Source organism: Thalia democratica, chromosome 4, assembly GCF_965202585.1.
Source record: "Thalia democratica chromosome 4, ktThaDemo2.hap1.1, whole genome shotgun sequence".
Lineage (NCBI taxonomy): Eukaryota > Metazoa > Chordata > Thaliacea > Salpida > Salpidae > Thalia > Thalia democratica.
Window position 1 is genome coordinate 36151255 of NC_139168.1, and position 20946 is coordinate 36172200.

At 24.3% G+C, this 20946-nt stretch overlaps 1 protein-coding gene across 1 annotated transcript; it reads left to right on the top strand.

The window, feature by feature from the left end:
• The first annotated feature begins 286 nt into the window (after positions 1 to 286).
• Positions 287 to 19973, top strand: LOC145834160 (bridge-like lipid transfer protein family member 3B). Its single transcript, XM_082941524.1, has 31 exons — positions 287 to 372; positions 1287 to 1449; positions 1846 to 1884; positions 2581 to 2666; positions 2751 to 2859; positions 3708 to 3797; positions 3925 to 4056; positions 4261 to 4422; positions 5309 to 5501; positions 5716 to 5805; positions 6931 to 7044; positions 7232 to 7314; positions 7468 to 7612; positions 8036 to 8244; positions 8545 to 8656; positions 9891 to 9975; positions 10794 to 10918; positions 11150 to 11365; positions 11812 to 11864; positions 12139 to 12263; positions 12684 to 12847; positions 13489 to 13695; positions 13935 to 14001; positions 14115 to 14261; positions 14429 to 14498; positions 15656 to 15809; positions 15995 to 16177; positions 16476 to 16555; positions 16817 to 16937; positions 17342 to 17493; positions 19336 to 19973. Exons 1-31 carry the CDS (start codon positions 329 to 331, stop codon positions 19399 to 19401), a joined length of 3786 nt encoding a protein of 1261 aa, XP_082797650.1. The 5' UTR covers positions 287 to 328; the 3' UTR covers positions 19402 to 19973.
• The last annotated feature ends 973 nt before the right edge of the window (positions 19974 to 20946 follow it).

The following is a 20946-nucleotide window of genomic DNA, read 5'->3' on the forward strand; positions in this document are numbered from 1 at the left end:
TTTAAGTTCATACTTTGTAACAGAGTTATCATAATTCTAGCGGCAATTTGCCACATTACTACCAAAGCTATGTGTTTTAAATTAAAAGAAATAAACGCTTATTTAGTGTTACTCTTTGTTTCTAGTAACTCTGCTGTGTAGTGTGTGCTATTCAGTGTAATTTCAAGTATTTGTATATCTACAACTTTATTAACATAATAGTTAATTAACATATTGGCAATACTTTAGTCAAACATATCCAGCTATAAAAATAATATACTTCAACTCTACTAATTAAAATTGTTAAAGGGTTTTTATCATAAATTAAAGTCTAAAGGATAAGAAAAAGATGGCTATGCTTATTAAGAAACAGTTATTAAAGCATTTATCAAAGTTAGTTTTGTTTCATATGATTTATTTTTGTATTAATTTTAAAATTACTTTTCTAAACTCTTTTCTTTCATATTTGTAAAACTGTTATGTTTTTGTTTTTTATTCTTTATTGGTATGTTATTGTTGTTTTTTGAAAAGTTTTTAAAACCCACATAAAAGAAAATTTTGGGTTATCAGCCTGTTTATGCAAATTTTCTGTTCCCTGTGTATAAAATTTATGTAATGTATATTTGTTGAAACTTATGAAACCAATTATTTTACTCAAACTAGTTTTTAATAAAATGATTATAAAAGTAGCAGTAGTTTTTTTTACAATTTCCTTGGTTAAAATAAGAATATAATTAGTAATATAGTTGTTATAGAATAATAATGCACAAAATAATTTTATTTTATCATTGCTAAGAAACTAAAAATTATACTTTTTTCTTTAATAAGTAACAAGCCAACGATTTTTTTACAAAATTTTTAGCATTTTATAGAACAAAAACATTTCGGAAATTGTTTTTAAAGTATTATTTAAAAGTATTAATTGTAAAATACACTCAAATACCTTTTTTGATTGCATATTGATAAAGTTTTTGATAGTTGTTATATTTGTTATACAACTTGCACATGTATAGAACATTTTATTTATTAGTAAAAGTAATACATTATGGTGTTAGCTTTTTATTTATTTAAGTAACATGTTTATATAAGAAAATATAAAATGAGGTTAGTTAAATAAGAGTTTATATTAGTATAAGCTTAAGAATAAATTTATTACTTATTTAATACCTATTCTATTTATATTACTACTTTAAAATAAATTGATATAAACATAAATTTATAAAATATTTAACTTTTTTTTAACACCCTGTGTACTATTTGTTTATAAAAGTATCTTGATCTGTAGTTTTTAAACAAATTTTTAACAGGTTTGCTAACAATCTTTCTCCTGATAAAATAAACCTGTCAACGTTGCGTGGAGAAGGAGAACTTAGTAATCTTGAGTTTAATTGTCAAGCCTTGCAAAATTTGCTAAATCTACCTACCTGGTTGAAGATTGATCATGCCATTTGTAACAAGGTTACTGTGAAGGTAAATACTTTCTTTTGCAAACATTTTAACTTTAAAAAATGCTAAATCAACATTTTAGATCACATATTAACATTGTTAATAAAAGTATTCAATTCTAGATTAGTTTAATTGCTGTTTAAACTAATTAATTCTTCTTTCAAATTTAAAGTAAAATTGAATTAATTAAAATTTTTCTAAAATATTAGTATATATTACATTCAAATATTTTTATTTGATATTAAAAGATGATTTTCTGATAACATTCACCTTAAAACATTTTAGCATTGTTTATTAAAGTTTTTGGGGAAATACATAAACTATAGCTAGTTAAAGTTTACTTTCTAAGTTTATATAGTCATAAACTTGAAAATAACTAGTAACTGATAGATAATTAAATATACTACCAAATTTCAACAGATTCCGTTTACAAAACTTGGAACAACGCCTATATCTATTGTAAGTTTTTTATTATTTTTAAATATTTTCAAATTCGTTAATGATGCCAAGTTTTTTGCCTTCATAAAAATTCAATTATTGATTTTTTTTTCTCTGTAAACAAGGTTTTAAAGTAGTCTGTAAGCTTCAATTCTGGTTATATAATTTATATTTACAAGTTTCTACCTTTATAAATAATTATAAATTAATTGCATATAAAATACTGCATTTTATACTATTTTTAAAGGTTTCAAATGTTTTAGTTTTGTATGCTTTTATAAATCACTATAATTTTCTTATGTAAAAATACCAAAAATGCAGAGGTTTAAAAAAATAAAGATTAAATAAAATTTCTACTTTTATTGGTCTAAAAAAGTAAACATTACTTTGTTTTTGTATTATATACTAATGAAACATAAATAAGATGACTAATCCTTATCTAAACTGTTTTTTATTTAATATATGTTTAGAATTGTATGATTGCTTTATCAATTTGTTTACGTTTGCACTTAAAATAGTTACAACTGCTACAAATAAACCATAACAACTTTGTATGATACTTTTTGCCAAAGTTACACTTTTATGTTTTCATATGTTGTTTATTAATAAGTATACTTCAACGCTAAACTTTCTATGCCTATCAATAACTATTCATCATATCTTCAATTTGGAAATATCATATTTGGTTTCTCTTAATTTTATATTCTGTTTTCACAGATTTTAGACTCAGTAGACGTTGAAATGTCAACATGCGAGATGCCAAGATCACCTAATGGACCTTCACCTATACAAGATTCTGCTAGGTTTACTTCCACAAACTACTAGTTTTATTTTAGTTAAAAACATACATTTGAGAAAATGTTGTAATTTATTATAAATGTTTTTAGCGGAGACACAAGCTACGGTTCCATACAAAGAATTCTGGAAGGAATAGCCGTTAGAATTGACTCAATAAATGTTCAGTTCACTTCAACTGCTTTTGTAGCAAATTTTCAAGTTTGAAGTTTTCAATTATAAACTTTTTGTTTGTATTCACGTTTATTTTATTTTTTGTAATATAACGTTACTTTAAATTAATCTTTGTAAAGTTATAAGTAGTTAATGATAGATATGTAAAACATTATTATTTTTTAAACTAAAAAAGTTTCAAATCAATAAAGATTAATGTAAATAAGCATATTGTATACAATCTTTGTCTAATAAAATCTGCATCACAACTTTCAAAGTTTTGAATTTAAATACATATTTTTTATCAGTGTTTTGCTTTGCAATTCTTTATAATAACTACTTATTAGAATAAAAAACTGGTATTTTGTTAACAGTCTTCTTTTAATTTAAATACACATTTTCTATCAAGGTTTTGTTTTTTGAATCCTTTTCAAAAATTACTAGCATTAAATTAAAAACCTGGTATGGTTAGACCTTTTTTAACGTTAAATAAGTGATAATTGTTGGTATCTTATCTAAAAAAAGTTATTATTAGTTTTCAAAATACTTTACATATAACTTAAATTATATTTGAATAGACCTATTTAAAAGTTTGAAATCATTGTAAATTTATTTTAAACTTATACCACTAATAGTGTAGAAATTTTCATTTAAATATTACTGTTTTGAATTTAACTTTTGTTCGTTAAAGTTAATCTTAATACTAAATGTTAAATGCCTACCATCTAAGATATAAACATATTTTATTCAGAAATGTTATTAATCATGGTATTGTAGTAGTAAAGAAGATATGTTTTTGTAGTAACATTATAAATTTAATCTTAAATAAAATATTATTTTAGTTAGTTTATTAAATTTTAACAAGTTAAGTACTTATAATATCGTTTATTTAACAGCTTTCACAACTGCTAGTATTTAGCACAGATCCAAATGGTAACAACTGTGATTTAAGAACTACAAGAATACAGAACAAACCATTAAAACAAGTACGTTGTAAAAATTCAGAACTTACAATTTGTTATAAGTTTATGATAAAGCTTTTTAATGAATAGCAATATTTTTTCGGCAAAACAAAGTTTTTTAAGTTACTTTTTAAATTTCTGTTTTTTCCAGGTTTTAACATTTAAAAAGGTGACTTGGCAAACGATGCGAGTTGAATTGAGAACTCTCGATAACACCAGTCACAACAACACGACTAGACTTATAACTAACAAAGCGTCTCTGTTTATAACATTGAGAAGAAAGGTTTTTTTTCTTAGTATTAAGTATATTTAATTATGTAATTAAAATAAAATAAAAGTTTAAATGTTTCCACTAATAAATAAGTAAAAAAATATAGTCCACTTTTGATTAAGTAATTCATAGTTTACTTAATAAATTAAAATATATTTTGAAATTGTCTGTTTATTAAAGATTTTTTTACAAGAACACTTTTCACGTTTTCTACAGACGACGGACCTTTCTTTGATAGCATCCAGGTTAATTTTGTCACTTGATGACGTTCAATGGGTGTTCACTGTTGCACAAGTCCATGCCAGCATGCTGTGCGTGAAAAGCATTTTCGATATTATTAAGAACTCTATGAAACACGAAAGAAGCTTAGAAAATAAAGTTGGTATTTCTGAATACTTGAAATTTTTTTAATATATAGCATGAACAGCCTACATAAATTTTTTAAGTTTTTTTTTTGTGTTTGTCAAATTTGCTGTTTTCATATGACAAAATAATTTTATCAAAGCTTTTTTTTTTTTAGGGTGGCCATTTAACCTAGAACAGTCTGGAATTTAAAAACCTGGGCACAAAAAACTTGAAAAATCTAGAATTTAGTATTTTTTGAAAAAAATACCTGACAAATTCAAAATTTTTAACATGTAAACTAATGATATTTTATCAGATACAAAATATCTTTTTACACCAAAATTGATTTATATTAATTAAAATTGGTTTAATATAAAACACATTTAAAATAGCACTACATTTTTCCAACATTTTTAAACTATTTAAGACTGTTTTTCATCTTAAATTTAACTTTATACTAAAAATGGTTCAAAAAACTTTTTTTTTTAAACTTGGGAGTAAATCTAAAAACCTAAAATAAATATATTTGAAAAAAGTTACCACACTGTTCTTTGTTTCCTATTTATTATTGTTATTAAAAAAATCACATTAACTATGTCGACCATTAATTTTGTTTCCTTTTTTGCTTATATAGTAAATATTATCTTATTAATCAATAGTCCTTAAAAAGTTTTATTGCACATCATGTACTATGTTGATCAGGTTTAAAGAATATTAATTATATAAGTTTTTTTCTTAATGCATCCTACTAAAGTTTCAGAAAAAAAAAATTCAGGTTATCAATTTCTTATGGATCAACTTTATTTTATTCTCCAGTACCACAGTGTCTTTGTAAACGATTAGTTTTTAATGTTATTAGTTTTAACAAAAACAATTTATAATTATAGTGTAGTTTTTGAATTATTTTATTTTAAAACAGGAAATTAGTTCACAAGAGCAAAGCAGAGCTCCAATTACAACCCAAACTGGGTTCAACTCTATGTTGGGATTTGTCAAGTCTGACAACGACATCAATTTCAACAAAAATATCATTTACGAAAACTCGTTCCATTTTGATTTGGAAAAAATAAATTTAGTCATTGCTGATGACGGAACTTTAAAACAACATCAAAGTAAGCCCTATTTGTTTATATAGAGAACATGTATGAATAAAATTTGCAAGAATAAGAAGTTAGGTATCATACATCATGCTTCTACTAAACTGGTATTTAAGTTTTTTAAACCTCCTTTAAGTTCCGTAATGTAGTAGCTGTAATCATTGTATTTGAAATTACTTAGACCTTTTTTTATAAAAAAAAGGTTTTAATGTTATATTAATACCTTTAGAATTGGGATGCAGCAAGCTAGTTGATGATGGAGCACTTTTAATGAATATTAACAAAGTTTCTCTGGATATGTTTCCAATGCACAAGTCTGGTAATTCAGTTTTGTTTGATATGTTTTTTACATTTAATAATTTTTTCAGTAGTCTGTAAAAGTGTTATTTTTCTTAACTAGTTATTTTTTGTTTTAAAAAGGTTTCCGTTTAAGAAACAAAAATATAAGTCTTATAAGCTTACATTTGCCATTTTTTAATATTTGAGTAGTAATATCTAATGTTGTTTTAATACGTCATTCGAAAAGCATGTGTATATACTTATTAAAGCATTTCAAGGTCTATGACCTAAGTACCTTAAGTTAAGGTGGGATTATTGACCCACTTTTAATGATGGACATAGATAATATTGCTTAAGAAACTTATATTTTCTAAATAGAATGAAAATGTTTAAAAAATGTTACAAAATTTTACAACTGTACTTGGTAACTTAATTTTGCAACTTTCAAGTTAGTATATATTTTAAAATTTTATTCAAGCTTTTTTTAGTTGTTTATAATTGATAAAAACGAAATCTATTAAAACTTGCTATTGCTTTCATCAACTACTTTACAACAGTAAAAATTACATTGAACAGTTTAAAAAAGTCAGGAATGATTCGCAAAACTATCATAGTAAAACTTATTCGAGTTCTGTATTTTTTAAAGTTAACTTTTTATGTTAGTTACTTACATAAAAACAACTTTCTAAATTTTATTAGTTTTGTATAATTTCTTATCAAGTTATTGATAAAAACTATAGCATATCTCAAAAACAGAAGTTGTTACTTATATAAAAGTTCTTTAATAACTTTTTTATGTGATGCTTTAACAATGATTTTTATGAATTTACAGTTACTGTTGTAGCAAAAGTTAAAAAAACTATAATTTTTATACTATATAACTGTTATCTATTCAACTTAATATCCCTGTTTGTTAGTATTTAACAAACTGATCAACTTTGCAAATTTTAGATGTTTATTATTACTTCTAAAAACTTAGTTATACATTTTTTGTTTTAAAACTGAAGCTTTTTCGATACTTTATATGTCTTTTTTACAAAGTGTTCAATAAAATAAACGATATGATAATGTTTTGTAACTTTAAAAAAAAAACAACTATTCGAGCTAGTTTTTGATCAAGGTAGATAAGAGGTATGTGTATTTTCAAGTTTAAATTCAATAACAGGTCAAACGAGGAGTCACTTCAGAAATTATGGCGAAATAAACGAGAGTCGAGACAAATGGGCTGAAGAAATACTGATGAAATTCAAGCACGACTACACTGTGCTAAAAAACATAAGTTTGTTTAAGCAATAGTATGTGGGTAATTTTGGTTTTTTATTAAAATTAAAATTGTTTACAAAAAACAAAATCACTTGTAAAAAGATGGCTAGTGTTTAATAGAATATTTAAAGAACTACAAACTTAAATTTATCATTTTTTACTCAATTGAACTAAAGTGTTATTTTAATTTTCATGTGTTACAGCTAATTTCAAAAAGACTGGAACGTCTTCAAAACTACACGAAAGATGCACTAATTTGAAAATAGGAAATATCGAAATAGAACAGGTGATTTTAAGCAATTATTTCCTTTATAACTTTTAATAACTTATTTAATTATTGTGAATTAAATGTATCTACTTATTGTATCTTTTAACCTAAAATACTTTACGCTAGAACTTTTGAATGTAAGTAGTTTTGGAAGTTGTTATAAATTTCCAGGTGACATCTCCATCAATTAAATTAGACAGGCGACACGACAAACTTATTTGTTGCGACAGAAATGGTCTCCACTTACCTGAAAGTTTACCTTTTGTGTCTGTACAGTTAACAGATTACTTCTACCCAGATATGTCAGATTTCCCAGGTAGCAAGCTCTATTTTTTTTAACAATTTTTCATAAAATTGTATAAGCTAGTATTTTTTAGTTAGGGTATAAAAGTTTGATGCAAGTTTAATGTAACTTTACTCATTTTTTAAATTAAGTTCTGTACACAATATACATATGTTTTTTTGTTATCAAGATGTTTTTTTCCAAAAGTGTGTTTTTGTAAGGTAGTTGAAAAAAAAATTATAAGTAATTAAGTTTTATTTAAACTATAATTTTATTGCAAAAAAAGTATAATTTTTCTGTTCAATTATGAATTTTAATAACTAATGCTGAACTTTAAAATTTAAACCTACTAATGCTAAACAACAACAACAACAATCTTGCTGATCAACCGTTTCCAAGTTTACGTTGCTCACAACTTGGTTCTTTGTGCAACTTTAACAACACGCATGATTTCAGCTCCGCACGCCAACCTGCTGATGAAGGTGACTGCTCCGCTGCTGACTTTGAACTTCACCACGTTGAATTGGATGTCGCAGCTGATAATATCCACGGTGAAAAGCGTGCGGGACATGCTCACGCACCTCGGCTTCGATGTGAACAGCGACAGTGTGAACGACCAGTCCAATGTTCACACCGACGTCAGAGTGGAGTGCATCATGCCAAAAGTTAGTCAAGCAGTAGAAATATAACTAAGTTTTTGTGTAAAATATTTTGAGATATGACTAATTTTATGTGTAAAATATTTTTAAACAATTAATAAACATTCGGTTTGTAAAAAAGTTGCCTCAATTTTCTGATAAAGTAAGTTTCCTTCTTGCTAACTGATATTCTAGAGGACAAAGTCAAAGAAGCATTAAACAAATAGAAATATTTCTCATGAATTCTTTAAATAATCTTTAGTGTTGAGTAGTTGATTTTTTAATAAAAGTTTTTTTAAACACATTTTTAGTTTTGTCGTTTTGCAGGTGGTAATTCCAAGTTGCGACGAACTAAAATATTTTAAACGGTTGGAACATAACCTAAAGTATGAAAATTTAATACCAGATGGTTTACAACTTCAAATATCTGATCTTACAAGTAAGTTGTTTATAACTTAGTATACTTTCTAAGACAGGGTTTTTAAAAATATATGTGTTTTTTTTTTAATAAACTAATAACTTTAAATGAATTGAAATCTTATTTCTTTCAAATTCTTCGAAAATGCTTTAGAAAAATAATCAATCACATTTGGTATATTTAATAAATACATTTATACTATTTTTGTAAAATAAATTTGTAATTCATGAAAAAAATATTTAAAAACTAAAATTTAATAAAAATTTGACGTATTATATATATATATATATATACCACAGATGTTCTTGTGCTAAAACTTTATTTCAACTAACGGCGTTTCACTGCTCTCAAATGAATTTAAGAACAGATCTACGGAGTCTCAAAAAGCTCTAAGAATAGACTCCGTAGATCTGTTCTTAAATTCATTTGAGAGCAGTGAAACGCCGTTAGTTGAAATAAAGTTTTAGCACAAGAACATCTGTGGTATACATTCCGATAAGCTTAGCTTATCAGGATCTCCAGGATTTAACGCCTTATAACGTTACATCTTATATATATATATATATATATATACAATTAAAACCTTAAAGTAATCAAAAACATAGTTTTTTTCTTTTAACTAAGTAAAAGATTTGTTACTTTTTGTTTTATATTAATCAATCTATTCAGGGTTGCCACTTTACCTGGAATCCTGGAAAAACCTGGAATTTGACAATTTAGGCAAAAACAACCTGGAATTTGAGAAATTTTGAGAAATTTGAGAAAAACAAGTCGCAACCCTGTCTATTGTTAAACTAGAATAAAATAAAAAAATCTAAAACTCAACTATTTTCTTCAAGTTCACCTATAGTTAAAAACCTTTTATTGACTAAATTTGTTGGTAAAATAAAAGAGCACAAACTTTTATACAGTTAACAATATAAGATAACAAAATGATCTAAAAATTCAATTGATACTAGTATTTATATTAGGTACTTTTAATTTCTTAAGTTAACTAGTTTATGAAACCTACAAGTCAAATTTTTTTTAGGAAATAGTTGTTTGTCTTTTTCTGTTATATTTTTGGTACTAAGAGAAATATTTTGGTCAAATTAAATTATCTCGAAAATTAATTTATACCCGTATAACAGATAGAAAATATATAGTTTTTTTAGTGTTATAGGTTTTTCTTGTAGTATACTTTGTTGGTAATACTTTTCTTTAATGAATTAGTTTTGCTTGCATTAAATTATCTATTCTCAATTTTTACTTCTAGTTACGAACAACAGAAATGGTAAAAACTGTTCTATGAGGTATCTTCAAAGTTTGTTGGACAAACTAAAAGGTTCAAAATTGTATAGGTAGTTTGTTGGGCTACTTTGTTTTTCTAGCAAGTAAAGTGTAATAACTATAAAACAAATACCACTAGTTATTGAAAAAAAGTTTTAAAAGAACTCTTGTTTTTCACTGTTTATATTGGGTTACATGACAATTCAAACTTCGACAAATAAAGTTCTTAAAAAAAAATTTATAGGGCCATGTCTCGAAATGTAATATGTATTTTTTTAATAGGAAGTATATATATGTAGGTCTTATTAATGTCTAACAGCCATTTTTTCATTAAAAATTTTTTTTTTAGTTATTTGATAATTAATAAAAATTACTATATTTTATTGAAACTTATTTTGGCCATATATTAAAAAAAATATATTTAATTTTCTAAGAAAAAATGACTATGGAAATTAATAAGACCTGCATAAATTTGTTTTTTTCAAATATACGTTATATCTTTAGTTGTGGCCCTTAAAACATTTTTTTAAGAATTTGAATTGTCCTAACAGAAAAAGTCGTGCACCCTTTATGTTGAACTTAATCAAAAATTTTAAAGTGTTTATTTTAATAAAATTATCTGTAGTTTCATTTTTGTGGTGAGCAAAAGTAAAGTTTATGATATGCTGCATGTTTTAATAAACAAAACTTTTAAATAAAAAACGTTTTTGCATCATTGTATACCGACCATCTGCTGTGATTTTTCTTACAGGTTATTGTTTTAATGCTAGCAGATGTTTTAGTATAACGATGCATGACAAAATTTAAATAATTTAGTAAAACGACAAACAAGTTTATCTTTTTTTTGTTTTAGATATTAACATATAAGCTTAATATGCATTTTTTTTAGCTCATTTTCAAACGAATTTCCGAACAAAGAAAGCGATGATATAATTAAAGCTAAATATTTTGAAGATATTCACGAAAAAAAGACAATACTGATAAACGGAAACAAAGAAAATATAAAGTTTAATTGTTAGTTTAAACAAGTGTAATATCTGCTAATAATACTTTTATACGCTAAAATTTTTAAATCCAAAACTATAATAAATAACTTTATAGTCTATTTAAAAACTGAAAGAAAGAACCTAAAAATAGTAAAAAACTTTAAATTGTACGCTATATACATTTGGTTCTAAATAGTTTACTTAAAAGTTATCTGAAGCTAAAAGAGTTTTAGATATATATGTATATGATATTTTGTAGCCAAAACATTACAAGAAAGCGCAAGCAAAGATTTGTTTTCTGTTTTCATACGGCAGCTATGGTTGGATTTCATGCACTTACCAGCCAGTAGTGAGGACGGTTCAGATAAAAATGGAGGGTTCATTTCGTCTCCGAGTAGGCGAGACAAGAATAAATACGATGTGGTTTTGGAGCCGCTTATAGATTCGTTTCCTGTAAACTTGTGGATGACAAAAAGTTTTTTTTTATGTGACATCAGTATATTTTTTAGTTTAACCAAGATTGCAACTCGTAAAAGCTATTCGGGCCAATTTCAGCTTAAAAATTTTAGAGTTCAGAGTTTTTTTTTTTGTAAACATATTTGTATGGTATAATTTTTATCAAACTATTAAAATTTGAATAAAATCATTATAAATAAATAAAATATCGTCCTTATTTTCGTTTTTTAAATTTCTTACAATTAAGCATTTCATTTATATTATTAAAACTGTTTTATTGAGTAGATAATACTGCTTACAAACACATGAAATGCTTGTTAATTAAATATATTTCGTAACTTAAAAAGTAAATTAATGGTTGTTGTTGCCTAAAAAACTAGCAACCCTTTTTATAACAGTACAAAAGTTTTATTTGTAAAACTTACTGCCTTTTATTTAAAGTTACAATTTTATACTTGTAAACAGATAATGAAGAAAACATTGGTGATGTTTTAAACGTATTAGCTGGCAGTGAAAAGGTTTAAATAATATAATTTGTTAAGTTTGTTGAGAATTTTTATATACTAAGCCCATTAAAAAGTAAACTTTTGATTATATCAAAATCTAAAAATACTCTTTTTACCGTATGAATTTTCTTATGTACCAAAGATTTTTTTACTTCAAGCTATTTCAGTAAGAACTTTGTTAAAATATACTTCATTAAAAAAAAAAGATTTTTAAGATTTCTGATGAATTGTTTTAGAAATACATTAAAACTATATAGTGAAATTTTATTTAAACAAATAACTTCAGAAACTTCAAGTGAAAATAGAACACTTCCAGTTTATATACTTGCTGAAGTTGATTGAAAACATTCAGAATGAAACAGAAACTTTACAAAAAGATGCAGAAAAACTGATGAAAACACAAGAAACGAGGTAAATATTTTTGATCTATAAGCAATGATTTACCACTAAGAAGACATTTCTGCTAATTGTTGTTAATTTTTTAAAGTTGGTTGATCATATTTTCTCTTAATTATTTTAGCAAGAATAAATGTTCATTATTTTTGTTTTAGAAAAATGTTTAACTTAATTTTTAAAGTATGTTTATTTATGTAAATTGTATAAGCAAGTCAACTCTGTTTTAAAAATTGAAAAGGTATTTTAAATAAACATTTTAAAAATAACTTATGTTAACAAAAACTGTATTAAGTTTATTAAACTCTAATTGTTTATATTAGTTACTTTTTTTTAACAAGACTAACTTTAAACAACTAATTTTAAGACTATATGTATAGCTTTTTTATTATCGAATTCCTGTTTTAATGTTAAATTTTAGACAAATAAATGTTTCAGCGCTGTAACAATTAGTCTTTGGGCATTTTTCGACAAAGCGCAAGTTTTTGTACAGTTTCCAGATGATAGCAACTCGCAATCAGACGAAAAGTGTACATACAATAATATCACGGCACCTCTAGGGTTTATAACCTCATCTGAATCTATGACTTCTTTAAGCTCAGGTAAACTTCTTGACTTATACTATATAGGACAAGTATTTTACTTGTATTTGTAGAATTTATTTTTATAAGTTTCAATTACACTTACAAATATGCGTAATGTTTCTAATTACTGTTTGTAAATACAGGGTTAACACTATACCTGGAAAAACCTTGAATTTGAGAAATTTTGAAAAAAAACCTGAAATTTTCAACAAAATGACCAAAAAAAACCTAGAAACACCTGGAATTTTGACAACTTTCACATGTTCAGTAGTAAAATTTGATTTGACTTAATAAATTAATCATATAAAAAAAAAATTGTTATCATCAATTTAAACAGTATCTTTTTTAATTTTTTTATACTATTTAACACAGTTTCTTATTTTAAACTAAAAATAGACCCAAAAGTGTGTACTTTTAAAAACCTGGAAGAAGTTTGGAAAACTTGGAAAGTTATGAAAAAACGAGTGGCAACCCTGTAAATGTTAAACTAAAAGCGTTTTTTTGTTCATACTACAAAAGAAATGAAATTGAAGAAGAAGTATTGATTTGTTTTGTTATAAATTCAATCTATACTTATTTTTTATTCATTCATGTAAGACTACTGTAAGTTTTAAGAGACAATGATTCATTAACAACCACCAAATACACACATACAACAGTTGGTACATCGAAGCAATCAAGCTATGACGTCATATCTTTGAAGTCAAACCTAGAGAGCTTCACCAGCCAATCAGATGCCAGTAAGGACCTCGACACGATCAGCATATTCACGTCTGACGACATAATTCCTCCTCATCAGGCCACTCCGTTGGGATTTTCGCATCTTTCCACCAGAAGCTCCACTTTCCCACAAGTCAACCAACAAGGTTTTTTATGAACTCTGATTTTCTTATAGTGCAAATTCATTTGATAATTCTTTTATAAATGTTGATATACTAAGCCAGAAACTTATAGTCTCAATAAAAAACTTAACTTTATATTTCATATAATACGTACGTAAAATTAGTTACTTTTTTTTCTTTAATTTAGTTGATGATTATAAAAAACTACTTAAATTTGTTTATTACAATAACATTTTGTTTAATTTAATACCTGTTATTTCTAGTGCCCGTTCATAACAACTCAACTTCAGGAAGCATCGATAAAATTTTGAATTCCAGTTTGAATGGAAGGTAGACTTTTTTATGAAATAATTTTTTTTAAAGCCACTTTTTTATATAGTATACTGTAATGCTAAAAGCATCTTTTTTAGTTTTACATAATATTAAGAAACTGTTTTAAACAGTTTGCAAACGCCATTACCTGCCACTGGTGACATTTCAACTTCGCACAACAACAATAACAACGAAAATATGTCACCATCAGGTGATAGTAGAGAAAAAGAGGATGTGACTAATTTTGAAGAAAGTAAAAGTTGCTCGAAAACATTAAAGTATATTTTTAAGTATTTCAAATATATTTATTAGTCATAGATTTAAGTAATTTTTATACCTAATGCTAGTTCACTATCTACTTTCTATATTGTTTAAAATAGTTTAAACTTTTCTAATATTAGATGTTAATACACCAATATAATAGTGTTTCATGTTTTTCTTACAGAAACGACCAGCTAAATGAAAATAAAAGCTTAGAGAGAAATAATATTACTAAACCTTCAGAAAATAAAGAGGTTTGAAAGAATAAAATTAAATTAAAAAATTATAATAAAAAAGTTAAGATGGTTATTGTTATATTTTTCGGTTAAGTATCTTAAAAAATTTGGTTTTTAAATTTAAACGAAAGTAAGCTAATTATGACTGTAGTTTTTAAATCTACTAGTCATAAAAGTTTTTTTAAGTTCACCTGCATTTGTTTCTCTTTTTTACAATTTATGTTTTTACTAGTTGTTTGAATTAATCTTTTTATATTTAGACTTTTTTTTTGAGTTTTTTAAGCATAATTTATTTATTTTGATATATACTTTATATAAACATTAAAAAGCATTCTGATATTTAAATTATTCTACTCATATTTAATCTTTTTTTTTTATTTTTTTAAGTTAAACATAGTCTTTTGAAAAAATAATTTTGTGATTTATCATTACTTCAGAGTGTTTATAAAGCAATATTTAGAAGTTTCTAAATATAAAGGCATTTTTTGATAAAAACTAACTGTTTGGAAACTACAAAAAATATTATTAATCAAAAAAACGATAGTATATTGCAAGTTTATTGTTATCTACTGATTTTTTTGTTGATTTAAAGTATCAAAACTATTTTACCATCCCAATTTACTCACTCTTATAAAGCCAAGATATTTAAAGTTTTTTTAAGAAGTTTTGTTCAAAAATGATTATAAAAGAAAAAACACCGAATTAGTTTAGTTAAAATAGTGTGTAACATTAGCCTTAGACTAAATTTATTTATAACAAATGTTATACATTTCTAATATTTGATAAATGCATTAAGTTTTATTAATTTTCTGTATAATAGTAATAGTTTAATTTTTTAATTAATAATAAGTATGTGGACTTAAAAAAAATAGTTTGACTACTCAAAGTATTATAAATAACTATATTTATAGCTCGTTGGCTTTATTAATAATAAAATGACAAAATGATTTTAATTTGTCAGATCTTTAAAACAACATTCAAGAAGTAAAATTTTAATACTAATCTTAATTTGTTTCATTTTTTTACTCATAAAAAGAAATGTACATCTAAAAAAATTGTTAAAGGTCTAATAAAATTATTTTGACTATGTAATTGTAAAATTTTACAAAATTTTTAACTACAAAATAAGATATAGTTATATGGGTATTTTATTCTTCGTCAACATTTATTTGTAGTTCAACAAAATAGTATGCATACAAGCTGACGAATCGATCCAACTAAACATGCAAGTTAAACCGAACACATCTTGTGTAAAACTATTGAGTCCTTTTTTGAAGGTAACTGAGTTGGGAAGAGTTAGTAAGAAGAAAAATCTTTTTACATCAATGTGTTAGTTTTAGGGTTGTTATTTCAGCTGAAAATAGTTCTTTATACAGTACTTCTATAACATTTAATAATTAAAGAGTATTATTAATAATAATTTATATGCAGTTATGGCATTTCATATTTTTTGTATTTTTACAGTAAATTTCTGTAGACTATTAACAACATTTTACAATACTAATCTTGGGCAGCTATAAGAAATAAATTGAAAAACGGAGAAGAAACAAATCAAGCAACAAAGGAAATAAATAAATGTTGCCATTTGAAACTAAGAATGGATATAGACATCGTAGATGAAATAATAAATAAAAACTTAGAGTTAAAAGTTAATGGGTTGGAAGAACAACTTAACGCAACCACTTTAACACAATTAGGTATGCATTTTTAATAATTTTAACTCTGTTTTTACTTCAGATTACTTTTTTTAGCTCGTATACGCCTTAGTTATTTTATTTTAAAAATCTAAATACTTAAAAGTTTTGAAGTTCACATTTGTTTATTTTTTAATATTTTTTTAAATAAAATAATTAAGATATTTTTAAGTATATTTTCAGTTAAAGTTTTATAACACTTGTTAAATCTTAGAAAACTTTTTATTATAATTTCGGTTTTAATAAAGTGAAAGACAGTTCGGAAAATTCATTTTAAAACGTTTTTGATAATTAAAAATAGGTGAGTTTTTTGAAGACGATTCAGAGCCGGAATTGTTTCCAATAAAAATTGAAGCACAAAATATCAAGTTTTCTATAAATGTTAGTTATATTATGACTATTTATAAAATAAAACCGAAATTTTCAATTACAAATAAGTTAGTATATGAAAAAAAAATTATATATGTTTTTTTTTCTTTTGTTCTTATACTTGTTTACAATGAGATGTAAAAATTAGTGATGTTATTGGATTTGAAAAAACTAGACTGTGTAAAAAATCTATATTTGTGTTTTTAAAATCTTGTAATACAGAACACAAAGTTAATAACTCTTTTTATAAAAAATGTATAATGATGAAAACAGCCTGATGCACCTCCAGTGTACCTGCCGCTTTCTAGTGCGAAGGAACAGAATAAAGTTCGTCTTGCCGTACACAGTGTCACTATGGAAAGGAAAAAAGATGATCCTACGTTTTACATTTGTCGTAAGTATAACTATACTTATAATAAAAATAAAAAAATTTAAAAAGTAAATTTATTTAACAACTTTTAAGAAAGTTTGTTCATTAACAGTAACATACTTTAATAAAATTGAAGTACTCGAATTTAGTTCTTTATCTATTTATAGTAAAATGTCCTTTTTTTAAGCGCAGTTACTGTTTTAGTTATACCTATATAAGATAAATAAAGTTCTTAAAATACCTTAGACTTTTTTATCGATAAACTTTTTTTTTGTTTAAGATAATATAAAAAATTAAATTATAAATAAACAAAGTTGCATTCGTTAAGTACATGAGTAAAAAATGTAATGTTATTGCTGAACACTATTTAATATTTAAAGCAACAATAAACATGAAAAATTAAGTTTAAATTTTAACAATATTTTCAGCGCCAATAAAAGAAGACAACAACAACAACACAGCCAATTTAAATAATCGCCTAGAAGAACAGAAACACGAATTAAGAAAAAGTTTAGAAGAAGAAATAAGTGAACTTAAACGAGAAAGAAATTCACTTTATCAAACAATCAACATTTTACAAGTTTGTTCATTGCTAAACGACTAGTTTATTATATTTAGCAACTATACTATGTTGTTATAATATTTTTAAATTATTAAAACGATGATTAGTTTTATAAAATGGAGATCTGTTATGTTTTGTTCAGTTGTAAGTAGCTTAGTTAGTTATGAAGAGTTCTCTATATTCAAACTGAAACTTGCAAAAAACAATGCTTTTCATTGTTGTTAGGGCCTTACGAAATTAAGAATATTTTGATATAGTATTAGACTAACTTATACATGCTTTTTTTTATGATTTTTGAAAATACTTATACAAAATGTGTATTCGATGATTTTTTTCTACTCAAGGTGAATACAATAAATTTGTCTTTAAAATAGATACAATCTTTTAAAGACTTACTTTATTTCAGGGTTGTCATAAAACCTGGAATCTTAAATAAAACTTTGAACTTTAGAAATTTTTTGAAAACTTGTGAATTTTAAACAATTTTTATATGTAAAATAATGAAATTTTAATTAAATACGAAAAACCTATCATATACAATTTATTTTGTATTAATAGAGTTATATTTATCATAAAACACGTTTAAAGTAGCATTACAGTATTATTCCACTATTTTCGTACTGTTTACGACAATTTTTTAACTTAAATTTAAAATTAAATAAAAAAAACTTTTAATGTTTATAAAAAAGTTGTAACACATAACAGTTGAACACATATAGCTTAATTATTATTTTTACTCTAATGCTGATTTGAACTTATGAATATTATTTGTTTATAACAAGCGTTTATCCAATCCTACTAAAGCTTAACTTTTCAAAATTTTCAGTAAGTAAACTTGAATCAAAAAAAAAATTACTGATAAGAAAATAATTCTACGTCATTTTTGCAGAAGTTGCAAAAGTGTTAAGTTCAACAATGTGTAAAGATAGCATCAATATTCATATTCTACTAATTTCATAGTCTTTTAAATCGTATGCCGAAAATGCGCAAATAATGTTTTTTATTGCTGTGAGATTTGTTCAACAAATGCCTTGACATTTTATCTTAACACGATTACTTTTCTTTTTTCGGTGAATAGACGTGCCGAGTAGGTCTTAAAATTTAGTATAAAACTTATAATAAAAACATTAAAGGTTCGACGGATTGAAGGTTCTACTAATAGCAATAGTTCTAATTTTTTAAAAGCATGTATCAAGGTAAACGTAGCATATTTTTACTCGGATATAGAATCGTAAATACTTTTACTGAAGTATATATTAAACTTCAAATGAATAATGAAATTAGTTACATTGTTATAACAAGCCTATGAATAAAAAAAAAGGTTTTAGTTGCTGTTAGAATTTTTGTTTCATTTGGTTATTTATGTTAATTTTTTCTTTTTTTTTGGTCAGATAAGTTTTAACTTTTATTAGCAGTTCTTTTTCCTTAGTATTTAAAACAATTTTCACTGAAATGATAAAACAAATATTAAAAAACAAAATATAACTGAAATTAAATTACAAAATTTTAATTACTAATCAATTAATTTTAAATTTTCTTTTTGCTACCATGTTTCACTATAGTTTTATTTTTTAATGATTTAAATTCAAAATAATAAATTTTTCATTATAGTACGATTTATTTAAAAGTTTTATCTCACAAAATAACATAATATGAAAATTATACATAAAAATAAACTCTATTATGTTTCCCTACTTGTTCTCAAAAATATTTTATGAGTCTTTAACTTTTTTTAGTTTTATAATAAAATAGTTATGCGTAAACAGTATTCTGAACATATGTATTTTTTTACAGTAAAAATTTTATTATTGAATATATTTATTTACAACTTTTATTTGTTTTAAAATTTTGTTATTTCAGGATGACTTGATGAAAAGTGAAGATGAAAAGAAAAAACTTAAAAATAAAATTGAAGTCAAAACGTGATCAATTAGTCTGTTATACATTTTTTTTATTTAATCAGTTGTTGTAAAACGATATTTTTAGACAAAATCATAAATTAAAACATAACATGAAATCACGTATATTCGGAAAGTAAAAGTCAAATACGTAAACTACACCTAAGAAAGTTTAAATTATTTTTACGTCTTTTTCTGCAGCTCTTCTATGCAAGTTAAGCACCAATGACCAGCCATAAAATCATTCGAGCTTTTAGTCTGTATTTATTTTAAACTGGATTTTTTGTATATTTTTGAGATCAATTGGTGCTTGTGACATCTTATTAGATCATTTGGATTATATGTGTTTAGTTGCAATATCTTATTTAGCAGATGCAAAAACTAACTAATGCTTGTTGTTTCTTTTTAACTTTTTGTAATTATTTGTTTTGTCTTTTGATATACCTTCATATGTTTTATGATAAAAAATCTCTACTGTTCGATGTTAATTTTTTTTCTTTAGGAATATTTCATTTTTACTGTTAACTTTTAATAGCATTTTATAAGCTAATTTATAAGGATTTTCAAAGGAACTATTATACTTAAAGCTTCTTTTTTTACTTTTCCTCTTAGTATGTCTATATTTTTTAAACATGATTTAGTTTCTCTTAATTGCAAAAAAAAATGCCGACTAATATAACGTAAAAAATTAAACGTACATTATTAAGTATTTACCAAATTAACTTATATTTTAATAATATTTCAGATAAAACAAAATTTAAAGTTAGTTCGTAATCTAATAAAATGAGTACAAATTTAAAATAAAGTTGATTGAAATTTTTTAAATATAATAAATTTCGTTAAAAAATTATTTTTAACAAAATCGTTATTTTCGTTATTTTTAAACATTTTGTTGAGAGACTTTAATAGTGTTTGCCTTATTTTTGATACTAGTGGGTCTATTTTATATTTTGTACCTATGTATCATTTGTTCTAAGCAGTAAGGGTTGTAATAGCCTATAAATTAAATTGAGTTTTAAATTATTTAGAAAAAATAACAAAAAGTTATATTTAAAGCGGATGATAAACCATTATATGTAGTTCACACTACCATATGAGAAAAATGAATTTCTTATAAATTATAAAGCTACATAAATGCTGTATTAAATATTTTGGTTATAAGAAAACAAATAGAGAGATCTCAATTTCTGGAGGAGAAGTAATATATTTATTCTTTCAAAAATTTATTTTACAAACTAAGTTTCGGTCAAAGACCTCGTCAATGCTTAAATAAATATAAAAAAAGGTATGTGACAGTCATGGAAAATAGCATTTAAACAATTAAAACAAAACCAAATTATTACTGAAAATTTTTACTTAAGAAACTAAACAAATCAAAATTTTAATATTAAGACTGAGTTTTAGTAGAAGTTTAAATTTTTAGCTAATTTTTGAAATCAATATAACAACAATAATAATCAAAGCTGTATGTAGCTTTCTTTTTTATTCTAGTTAATTTACAGAGTAAACATTGCTTAAGCAAAAGTGTAATTAATGAATAAAGCTTAAAATTTAATTGAATTTAGTCTAGCTT

Excerpts from the sequence above, each read along its gene's own strand:
- LOC145834160 (XM_082941524.1), top strand. The coding sequence starts at position 329 with ATGGCTATGCTTATTAAGAAACAGTTATTAAAGCATTTATCAAA. Across the intron at positions 1,885-2,580 it reads GAACAACGCCTATATCTATT|ATTTTAGACTCAGTAGACGT; the intron begins GTAAGTTTTTTA and ends CTGTTTTCACAG. Across the intron at positions 14,262-14,428 it reads AGTTGCTCGAAAACATTAAA|AAACGACCAGCTAAATGAAA; the intron begins GTATATTTTTAA and ends TTTTTCTTACAG.